The sequence below is a fragment of the Meriones unguiculatus genome, chromosome 9 (assembly GCF_030254825.1).
Source record: "Meriones unguiculatus strain TT.TT164.6M chromosome 9, Bangor_MerUng_6.1, whole genome shotgun sequence".
Lineage (NCBI taxonomy): Eukaryota > Metazoa > Chordata > Mammalia > Rodentia > Muridae > Meriones > Meriones unguiculatus.
Window position 1 is genome coordinate 51,908,332 of NC_083357.1, and position 11,741 is coordinate 51,920,072.

Genomic DNA, 11,741 nt, shown 5'->3' on the forward strand with positions numbered 1-11,741 from the left:
CGTATGTGACTTTTGCCTGCCTGTATGTCTGTATACCACGAGTATGCCTGGTGCCCCCTGAGTCAGGAGAGGGTGTCAGGTCCCTGTGAAACTGGAATCGTAAATGGTCGTTATCCACCTTGTGGATGCTGGGAATTGAACCCAGGTCCTCTGCAAGAGCAATAAATGCTCTTAACCAATGAGCCAGCCCTCCAGCGCTCTCCCCATCTGTGAGACAGGGTCTCCTATAAGGCTGGCCTCAAAGGGAAGTGCCCTGCCTCGGGCTCGGTGCACTGGCGTCACAAGCGTGTGCCCCCATGCCTAGCTCAGGGTCACAGTTCTGTATTCTGCATTTCTGTTGGATGTTATATCGTCAGTGTTCTCAAATAATCATTTTCTTCAGAAACATGATTTCTGAGGGCTGGAGAGATGGCCCAGATTCAACTCCCAGCACCCACACGGCGGCTCAACCATGTGTAACGATCCGACTCCTCCTTCTGGCCTCAGCTGACACAGCTGGCATACGGTGCTCACGCAGACATACGTTCAGGCAAACACCCCTACACACGAAATAAAAAGGAATACATTTTTTTATTCCCTAATTTTCTGTCTCACAGATACATCCTAATTTCTTTACCCAATCTCATCATTTTAAGCATTCAGAACGTTTGCAGCTTGGCTCTCTATGCGAGTACCTTTCAGCACTTCTCTGTTAGATTTGGGGGGGCAGGGGTCGTTTTGTTTTGTTTTTTTGTTTTGTTTTGTTTTGTTTTGTTTTGGAAGGCTTCCTGGGAATAGAATGCATAGTTTTATTAGATGCACTGAGTCTACAGTAAAATGCACAACTTTTAAGTGATAAGTCGTGACAGCTATGGAAGCAACCCCCCAGAACCTCTTAGTGTCTCTCAGGGGCTCCCACCTGTCTTTTTCTAGCCATGACCCCTCTCTATTCTAAGGAAGTAGCCCCACCCTGAATATGATGAGAATGTTTTAAAGCATTGCACAGGTGGCTCAGAGCTGTGTGCCAGCGAATCAGTAACTCCTAAGGACAAGAAGATTCTTAATTAAAGGAGAAATGCAGCCAGGCAGTGGGACGGACCATAATTCCAGTATTCAGGTAGTGGAGGCAGGAGGATCAGGAATTCAAGGCCTGTCTTGGCTACAACGAGGTTTAGGGTCATGTAGGCCGCCTGGGACTGTGTCTCCAAGAACCAAAAATAAAAATTAAGGGCAGAGGAGCTGCTCATGTAGCCTCGTAGACGAGGAGTGATTCGGAGGGACAGTGCAGCACCCCGGGCCGGCCAGATCGCACTGTCGTCTCTCCATGTCTGGCATCTGTCCTCCTCTCCACTGGCTGCCTCTGGTCTGACTGTGCCTGCCCTTGAGAACACAGAGCTGGGAAGTGCACACACAAAGGCAGGCTCCTGGCTGGTGCTGGGTGCTGCTGTGTGGACCAAAGCCGGGCATGGATGAGAGAGCTTTGGCCTGGTGGTCCACAGGCTGTCCCAGGCTGACCATCATTTCTCCCTGCCAGGCTCTTCTTTGCTGGAGCCAGAGAAGGCCACCTTCCCAGTGTGTTGGCTATGATCCACGTGAAACGCTGCACCCCAATCCCGGCATTGCTCTTCACGGTAAGGGCCGCTGCTGCTGCTCCTGGCCGTGCATGGATCCTTAGTCTTGGTTGGGAGCCAGACTCTCTGTGCATACCTAGCCATCACTTTTCCGGTCTAGTTCTGCATTTCAGCAGGCCCTAGCTAAGCTAGCACACGTTGCCTTTGGCTTTGTGAATGTCAAGGGATCTAATCAGGGAAGATCCTGAGTCTAAAACCGCCCACAACTCTCAGGCTGGCTCATTTTTATCCTCCCGTCCTATTGGGTCAGACTGAAAAGACGTGGGATGCCGAAGCCTCACAAAAATGCGTGTCTACCTGCTGCCAGGGTACAGCTCTGACCCTCTGCTGTAGCCAGTCACTGCACGTGCTCACCCTCTCCCCGCTTCCTGCCCTAGGATACCCTGTCAGCCTCTTGGACAAAGCCATCAGAGTAAATCTAGTTCAGGGTACACCTGATAAGAAACTCATAAAGAGGAAAACTCATAAATCTGAAGCTGGGAAAAGGGCAACTTTGAATAAGGAAGAATGAGGCAAACAAACAAACAAACAAACAAACCCAGAAACTTTTAGATCAGTGGTTCTCAACCTGTGGGCTCTGACCCCCACAGGGGTCTCATATTAGGTATTCTAAATATCCTATTTACGTTACAGTTCATAACAGCAGCAAAATCACAGTTACAAGGTAACAGCAAAATAATCTTACGGTTGGGGGGTCACCACAGCACGAAGAACTGTATTAAAGCAATGGGAAGGTTGAGAACCACTGCTGTAAAGAGTTAAAAGAGGGCTGGAGAGAGGTCTCAGCTGTTAAAGGCTCACCACCATAAACATGAAGAGTTAAAAGAAGGAGCAAAGACTTGCCCTCGTGAAGTTTATTTGAATTCACTTTGTTTTCCTTCTCAATCATGAACAAGACGTGGTGGCACACACCTTTACTCCCAGCGCTCAGGAAGCAGAGGCAGGCAGATTTCCGAGTTTAAAGCCAGTTACACAGCAAGTCCCAGACCCGCCAGGACTGAGTAGGCCCTGTCCCAAAACAACAGCAACGAAAATTACTTTGATCCCCGAGAGAGGTGGTCAGAAGAAGTGAAGGTAATGGAGCTCCCTGGGAGAATTCGTGAGTGTTCAGACGCAGCGTGAAGGCCATGGAGATTGGGTAGTCACTGAGCAGAAAGCAATGGAAGAGGGCAGACGGTGTTTCCCCGGAGCCACACAGCTTTTCCTCAGCTGTGACCGGGGGCAAATACAGTGAAAATCTGACCTGTTCGCCTACAAAATCTGGTCACCATCACAGCTCACGGGAGAAGTAAGCATTCCAATGGCCTTCGCAGATTATCAGAGTGGAAGGGCACAGTTGACTCCGAGAGAGTCACAGAGACGACTTGGGCGCTGGAAAGTGACTTCCATCGAGAAAACCTCATAGAGAGTTAGAGGCCTAAATGAGTTTGTATTTGTAGAAAGCTAAGAAAACAACCTTACTGTGTTTGTATTTAATCATATTTTGTTGATGGTTTTTCTTTGGGTTTTTTGTTTGTTTGTTTGTTTGTTTTTTCAAGACAAGGTTTCTCTGTATATCCCTGGCTGTCCTGGTCTCAATTTGTAGACCAGGCTGGCCTCAAACTCACAGAAATCTGCCTGCCTCTGCCTCCCCGACTGCTGGGATCGCAGGCATGTGTCACTGGGCCAGACTTGTTTAATATTATTTAAGGGAAAAATAAGAGATCTCACAGCCATGAGACAATGACGATAAGACCAAAGCTTTTACTTAATCAGTTCACAATCTCCCTAAGAGGCCAAAAGAACCAAAAGAAATATATTAGCTTGAGCCATGACAGCTTCCCAAAGCCAGCTAATACCAGCAAGGCCGGGCCACTCTGAATAATTAATTACTCCCCACACCACAGCAGTGCTTACATACCCTGATTTTACTCCTATACTAAGAAAGCAGTTCTTAGCCAGACATGATGGTGCACGCCTTTAATCCCAGCACTCCAGCAGCAGAAGCAGGTGAATCTCCCGTTAGCCTGGTTTACATAGCAAGTTCCAGGACAGCCAGATCCTACATAGAGAGACCTTGTCTCAAAAAGCCAGAAGGAAGTTCCTGCAATAAAGGTATAGGCCATCCTGGGCTACAGAAAGTGGCTGTGAGTCCCCCTCTTGAGATGTCCACTAGAAAACAGCATGCCCGGCTGGCCCGGTGGGGGAGAGCAGCCCCCGACCTGTGACCATCCCCTCCAGTGCCTTCTCTGCCTCCCCGTCTCCAGTGCCTCTCCACTCTGCTGATGCTGGTCACCAGTGACATGTACACCCTCATCAACTACGTGGGCTTCATCAACTACCTCTTCTACGGGGTCACAGTCGCCGGGCAGATAGTCCTCCGCTGGAAGAAGCCTGACATGCCCCGCCCTATCAAGGTGAGAGGATCTGCCCTGGAGCCCCTTCTCTTGCACCACCTCGTCCAGCTGCAGTGCAGATTGACTCAAGTGACTCTTGCCGTGGGTGGGTGGGTTGGTCATTTCCTTTCTTTACTCTTTAAATCTTTTCTTTGTTTATTACTTATCTATTTTCTTATTTTTTTCGAGACAGGGTTTCCCTGTGTAGCCTTGGCTGTCCTGGACTCGCTTTGTAGACCAGGCTAGCTTCACAGAGATCTGCCTGCCTCTGCCTCCCTGAGCGCTGGGATACAGTATGCCACTGCGCCCAGACCCTTTCTTCACTCTTAATCTTACACTCTGGGTAGTGTTCAAGGTTCTCTTATCTGCCCTGTTCCTCCGACATCTGGCTTCACTAAACTATGCCTGTATCCCAAAATGAGTCTCTTTCTATCTGCTTGTAGAAATTCTAACCACTGGCCAAAAGAATCTCAAAGTATTTCCTCTTTCATGAAGCTTTCCAATCTGTGTCTGCACTCCTTTCTTTTCAAACTCCCAGCACTAACAGTAGGAGCCTCAGTGAACTCAACAAACAAACAGAAAAAGCCTGGCATTGTCTGTTCTTAGACTTCTCAGAACAAGTTATACTGGAGTGCTGGGTTCTCTTGCAGCAGGGCAGAGCCTAAAGCTACTTGAGAATCCTGATCTAGAGACACAGACAAGACACTTTCAGATCACCCCTGCTGAGAAAGATGACTCTCCAAGATCTGTCAGTTCCCCACTGGGCATTTTCCCGGCCACTTTTCTCCTAGTCCTAAAAAACTTCCTGGAGGGGAGGAAAGAGAGCTGGAGCACACAGGGAAGTAGGCAGCAAAACAGCTGCTCCTGATCAGGAAGACCATCTAAGGTATCCGGGCACACGTGGCCAGCAGGAGATGGAGCCTGTGGAACTGGTGTTTCCTTCTGAACAAAACATAGCCCAGCCCTAACCTGCCTTGTGTCCTGTTGGCTTTCCTGGTCTCCTGAGACTAAGCAGTTTTTTTTCTTCTCCAACTGCTTGGGAGAAATAAATTGAGGCTGATGCTATCTAAAAGTAAATAAAGTGAGTGCTGAGCAGTGCTGAGCAGTGCCGTGGTGCATCCAGATGTGGCCTGGCCTGGAAGTGGGTGTGAAGACAGGAGTCAAAACACCTCCAGGTCATTTTCCTTCCTGCCTCTCCTCCCAAGGACCTCTGCAAGTATTCATTAACATCCTAACCAGATTCTCGATGATCCCCCTGTCTTCTCTGCTGCCACAGGCACTGACATGAGTCATGAGGTCTTATATGACCGCACCTGGGAGGGACATGAACAATAAAGATCTTTGCTTCCCTGTCCCACTGCCCAATTTCACCGACATCTGTTGATGTAACACCGCTAAGGGCCTGGGGCACAGAGCTGAATGCGGCTCAGCCATTGCCATCGGGGATGAGGGTAAAGAGGACAGACGTGCCCTCATCTCATTGGACACTAAGAGCCACCTAACTCACAGTACTTACGTTCCACAGATCAACCTGATGTTCCCCATCATCTACTTGCTGTTCTGGGCCTTCCTACTGATCTTCAGCCTGTGGTCGGAGCCAGTAGTGTGCGGCATTGGCCTGGCCATCATGCTGACGGGAGTACCGGTCTACTTCCTGGGTGTCTACTGGCAACACAAGCCCAAGTGTTTCAATGACTTCATTGGTAAGCGGTGGCTAGAGAGAGGACCTCTTGGGAAGGCACAGAGCAGTTTGACTGGGGAGCTTTACCAGAACCAGGAAGCCAGGGTTCTCCTTCACCTGAGTCCACAGAGCTCCGGGGAGAGACAACCAGCTGGCATCCCCACACAGACCTTAGGCAACCTACTGGCCAGCTCTCAGGAGCCACTCCAGGTTGTCTTGAGACCCAGTATAGAAGCTGGAGATGAGGACAGACAGACAGTGGGCACGGAGAGAGTGAAAGGCTAGAGCCACGGTGAACAAGAGGCAGCCATCAGATAAGGCAGGACAAGGACGAGCTGTGCTCCAAAGGCTATTGGCGGGTAATAGCTGGGATGGAGGAGCTGGCCAGGGCAGGGCCTGACTGGTGGGGCCGGCAGCACACTAAACACTGACCCAGCTTCCGTGTTGTTCCTTCCACAGAGCTGCTAACCCTAGGGAGTCAGAAGATGTGCGTGGTGGTGTATCCCCAAGAGAGGGACTCAGAGACAGACGAGACAATGAACGAAATGGAGGAACAACAGAAGCCCATCTTCCGGCCTACTCCTGCCGAGTCCCAGGACACAGAGGAGCAGTCCCGGCCCTGAAGACTGCCACCCCTTTAACTGACCACACCCTCCTTCATCCTCTCTGCCCTGCTTCCCTGCCTAGGACCTCCCAACACACCCAACCCTATACTTCTGTCAGGCAGGGACAAGACCTGGGTGTCCACAGTGAAAAGTTCTAAACAAAGATGCTGACCTTTGTACCCAAAGAACCTGCTTCCCATACCAAGGCCCAAGGTCAAGGTCAGTGCACCAGGGCCTGTACACACCCTATGGGTTAGAGGAGAGTGGAGGTACCATGGGTACCCCATGGGGCCCTTCCTCCTGGGCTCACACCCTTTAGGTGCCGCTAAGAAACCTGGGTTCACTGCTGTTTTTTTCTCCCTATTTCCGAGCCCAGGTGAAGCTTCAGCTGGGAAAGAGGTAGCAGCCACAGTGAGTTAGTTGGGAAAGACAGAGCAGACAAATGTGTCAGCTGGAGAAACTCAAATGTCTCTTCCTTCACCAGGGACCCAGAGGCAGAGGGTTCACTGCCCTCTGCCTCCTCCACCCTGTCCCATCTCCACTCCACTGCCCGGCCTCTACCCCATCTCCTACCCCATCCCACCCCATCCCACCCCACCCCGTCACCCCCACCCAGGAAGTCCATGCCTCCTCCCCACTGAGCTAAGGACCAAGAAGGAGGACTGTCCATCTTCCGAAACCCTCCACTCCCCCACTCCCCCCCTCACACCCCCAGCTCTAAGCCAGGCTTGTGGAATATACAGGGAAGGCTCAGCCTGCAGAAGCCAAGCCCTGCCCTGCCCCTGCCCCCTTGTGGTGCCAAAGCTTCTTGAAGCCAGAAAGACTTCTGTTCAGTCTAGTAGACATCTCTCTCTTAAGGGCAAAGAGATGCAGCCACCCCCCCCCCCCGTGAAAGAGCAGCGGCCCTCTCAGCAGCTCTTCTCAGCTCCCCCCCACCCCGTGAAAGAGCAGCGGCCCTCTCAGTTACCCCCTCCGCCCCCCGTGAAAGAGCAGCGGCCCTCTCAGCAGCTCTTCCCATCCACAGCACTGCCGGCCACCCTCCTCCTTTTTCCCCCCTGGACCTTGGCTCAAGGACCAGGTAGGAAGGATCCCCAAGTCCTTCTGGCCTGAAATTAAGAGTCAAACGAGCCTTAAGTCATCTCCCATCCTAGAACTGGGCCTAAAATTGCTCCCTGTTTCTAACCTTCAGGACAGACCTAGCGTTAAATGCCTTCCCTGGAAGGAAGGGTGCTCCCCCTTCCCAGAGGTACTCCTCCCTCACTGTGGGGAGACTGTGCTGTGGAGATGGAGAATGTTCTTTGAAGGCCAGTTCCCCTCCCCTCCCCCAGCTCAAGTGACCCCACCACCATCTTGCCATCCCATTTGGGACAAGATGGAAGGGCAGGGACAGAATGCCGCTCCTTTTGGAGACCTCAGCAAGCCGCCTCCCTCCGGGAGAGCTGCTGGCCTGTGCTCCACAGGAAGGCGACAGTGTCCCGGCAGCCTCCCGCACCTGCTGTGCTAAGTCCAAGATCCTCTGATCACAAAGCAAGACGCCAACTCCCCCGTTCACCTACTCAAACTGGAATAACCAGGGGCCTTTTCCTGGCCGAATCAGGTCTCCCAGCTTCCCACCGAACCCCTGACTGGTGAGAGGCTGGGTTTGGCCACTCAGAATACAGTCCAGGCAGGCTGTGGGGTCTCCGGGCACCAGGGACCATCCCTCCATCCCTTGACTCTCATTCCTCCAGCCCATGCCCACCCCTTCCTTGAATTTTTTTTTTTAAGTGGATGCCTTACTTTTTGGATAACTATTTTTGAAGCTGGTATTTCTATTTCTTTTGGATTTTTTTTTTTTAATGTACGGTGGTTTGGGGGCAGCGCTAAACCTTAATAATCTGTCACTGAGTTCATTTAGGTTTTAAATTTCATTGGTTTGTTCTGTGGAGTGTTTTCTTTTCATGTAATAAATTTTTAAATGAATTTAAACTTCACTGAATCAAATGTCTTCTGAATCGGCCAGTCGGCATTTTTGTTTAGTCCAGGTTCTTTCCAGGACTGCATTCCTGAGAGCCTTGACTGCCACCTTCCAGCAGGCCCAGGATACGGATATAAGATCCAGAGCCTGTGCCTTCCAACAATTCTCCCTTGTCCCTCCTAGGGGTTGCTGAGCTCCCATTCTGTGTGCCAGCCTGAGACCCTGCAGACAGCGAGACGTAGGCCAGGGAACAGCACCATGCTGAGTCCAGGAAGGCAAAGATCAGGGTGACACCCCAAAGCCTGGCAGGAAAGGCTTTATACACAGTGGGGAGAGCCCCAAAGGATCCAAGGAGCCTGGCAGAAGCACCTGAGAGGGTAATTGCTGGGAGGAACATAAAGACAAATACTGGGCCAGGACTAGAAAAAAGATGGAGTTAAAGTCACTCTGTATATGTGTGTGCCTGCGTGTGTGCACACACCACAGCACACGTATGGAAGTCAGAAAACTTGCAGGAATTGATTCTTTTTTTTTCCACCATGTGGGTCTCAGGGATCTAACTTAGATTAAGGTTGGCAGCAAGTGCCCCTTTTTATATATATATATAATTAGTTTTAAAACACACACACATTGGCTGGTCATGGTGGTGCATGTGTTTAATCACAGCACTCGGGAGGCAAAGGGTGGCAGATCTCTTTGAATTCTAGGCCATCCTGGTCTACACAGCAAGTTCCAGGACAGCTAGGGCCCTCATGGTATTTTGGAAAGTTGATGGGACTAGACCTAGAGCTTGCTTCTGCTCCTCCTTTCTGGGCAGCCTCCGGGGGGCCACTCTAGGGACGCCATCATTCCAACTCTGCAGACAACGCTGGCACCTGTGGGGAGGAGGTGGGCAGACAGCAGCACACCACCCTTCACCCAGGACACTGAGGCCCAGGCCTCTCCACCGCACATCCTGGCCTGGCATCAACGCTCCCGCTTGTGGCTGTCCTTGCTGCACACAGACTGGAAGCTTGTCCTCCTCAGAGGCTCTATGCCAGGATGGCAGACGCTGAGCTGAGGGCAGGCAGCCACAGAGCAGCTGTGTTCCCGAAGACAAGTCACTTCACCTGTTCAACATTTTTGGATTAACGTTTGGGTGGGACTGAACCTCCTCTCCATTTCTCCCTCTTGTCACCCTTCGTTATCCCAAAAGCATAGGCAGACAGTCCTCTGAACCTCACATCACTTTTTTGCAACCGCATTTCCTCTCCTCCAAGTCTCTCCACCAAGTCTCCTCCGTGTTGGCCCCATTCTGGTGTGGCCAGACCTCCCCCAAACCCTCTTACATGATGGAAACACTTGTCCCTGGGACTCTCTCTCCCCATGTAAAGTGGCGTCTCATGATCTTTCAGCCTGGTCAAAACAGCAGGTGTGGGTCTCCTGAACTGCACGCATGGCTTTCTAGCCTGAGCCTTTTTCCTGTCTTAGTCCCGGCGGTGACTTTAATACTAGGAATTTCAGATGTCTTGAGTTTAGGCAGTATTTCTTCTTTAGGCACTTTGAGAACCTTTTAGAAGTCATTCAGTCATGGCTGCTTATGTGTTTATTTTTTTGCTTATGCATTTAGTCTGTGTGTGTGTGTGCATCCATGTATGGAAGTCAGAGGTCTTTTCTCATCTTTCACCACATTGGTCCTGGGGTTCAAACTCCAGTGGCTCAGACAGCCTTGAGGGCAAGTGCTTTTACCCTTTTAGGCCCGCTCACCAGCGCACATTCACGTATTAATACACCCACAACAGGTCTGATTATGGTGTCCAAGAACCTCACCATATTTTGCAGAAATAACACATTTATTACTGAATTTTGCAGCTCATCACAAATTCCAAATTACCTTTGTCTCCTGAAGACGATTCAAATATACAGTGTCACGTGCCCTTAGCATGCAATTAGTCCCAGCACTCAGGAGGCAGAGGAAGGCAGATCTCTGAATTCAAGGCCAGCCTGGTCTACATAGTGAGTTCCAGGCCAGCCAGGTGCTACATAGTGAAACCCTGTCTCAAAAATAAATTAATTAATTAAACTAAATAGTATTCAGATAGGTCAGTCTACCCATATTTTTATTGTTTTGTTCTGTTTGGGTTCTTCATAGTTTGTTGTTGTTTGAGGTTTTTAGATGTATTTATTTTATATTGGGGGGGTATTGTTTTTTGTTTGTTGGTTGGTTGGTTGGTTGGTTGGTCTGCATGTATGTCTGTGCCCCATGTACATTGCTGGTGGCCTCAGAATTCAGAAGAGAGCATTGGGTCTCCTGGAACCGGGATTACAGATGGTTGTAAGCCACCATGGCTGGGCCAGAATCAAACCCAGGTCCTCCACAAAAGCAGCAGAAACTCTTAACCATCTCTCCAGCCCCTTTTTGTTTTTGAAACGGGGTCTCACTGTGTAGCCAAAACCGACCTCTAACTATATAGACCAGACTGGCCTCAATACACAGGGATCAGCCTGCCTCTGCCTCCCACATTCTGGGAATAAAGGTGTGCCCTACATACAGCCTATCTTCCTTCCTTCCTTCCTTCCTTCCTTCCTTCCTTCCTTCCTTCCTTCCTTCTTTCCTTTTTTTTTTTTTTTTGAGAAAGGATTCCACTCTGTAACTTAGGCTGACATCAAACTCATAGCAATCCTCCTGCCTCAACCTTTCATATACTGGGATTACAGGTGTGAGACAACATGCTCATCCTTAATTCTAACTCAGGAAATGTGGTCACTGTGTTTGGGAGTTTTATGCCAACTTGACACAAGCTAAAGTTACCTGAGAGGAATGAACTTCAATTAAGAAAACACTCTCAGCTCTGGGGAAATGGCTCAGAGGTTAAGAGAACAGACTGCTCTTCCAGAGGTCCTGAGTTCAATTCCCAGCAACCACATGGCGGCTCACAACCATCTATAATGAGATCTGGTGCCCTCCTTTGGCCTGCAGGCACACATGCAGGCAGAACACTGTATATGTAATTAATAAAACCTTTTCATAAGGTGGGGGCATAGGCAAGCCTATAGGACATTTTCTTAATTAGTGGTTGATGGGGGAGGGCCCAGAACATTGGGAGTGGGGTCATCCCTGGGCTGATGGCCCTAGGTTCTGTAAGAAAGCAGACTGAGCAAGCCATGGGGAGCAAGCCAGTAAGCAGCATCCCTCCATGGCCTCTGTATCAGCTCCTGCCTAGGTCTCAAGCCCTGCTTAAGCTCCTGTCCTGACTTCCTTCAATGATGAACAGTGATATGGAAGCGTAAGCCAAGTAAAGCCTTTCCTCCCCAACTTGCTTTTGGTCATGGAGTTTCATCACAGCAGTAGAAACCCTGCCAGGACAGTCGCCATTGTTGAAAAGATTAAAGAGAAATACCGCAGCCTAGTCTCAAAAGTTTAATGTCCAGGCTGGACGGATGGCTCAGCAGTTAAGAGCACCAGTTGCTCTTCCAGAAGACAAGAGTTCAGTTCCCAGCTCACGTACAGTTACTCACAACCATTTATAGCTT

The 11,741-nt window shown here is 50.1% G+C and overlaps 1 protein-coding gene across 4 annotated transcripts in view; it reads left to right on the forward strand.

Annotated features, from left to right (window-relative positions):
- Slc7a8 (solute carrier family 7 member 8) overlaps positions 1-8,239 on the forward strand; it is a 55,013-nt gene extending 46,774 nt beyond the window's left edge. For all 4 annotated transcript variants that reach the window (XM_060391196.1, XM_021639602.2, XM_060391197.1 and 1 more), the window contains exons 9-12: positions 1,514-1,610; positions 3,857-4,006; positions 5,511-5,688; positions 6,126-8,239. In XM_060391196.1, coding sequence (XP_060247179.1) covers positions 1,514-1,610; positions 3,857-4,006; positions 5,511-5,688; positions 6,126-6,289 — 589 coding nt within the window. In that variant the 3' untranslated portion in view covers positions 6,290-8,239. The remainder of the gene's footprint in view (positions 1-1,513; positions 1,611-3,856; positions 4,007-5,510; positions 5,689-6,125) is intronic.
- The last annotated feature ends 3,502 nt before the right edge of the window (positions 8,240-11,741 follow it).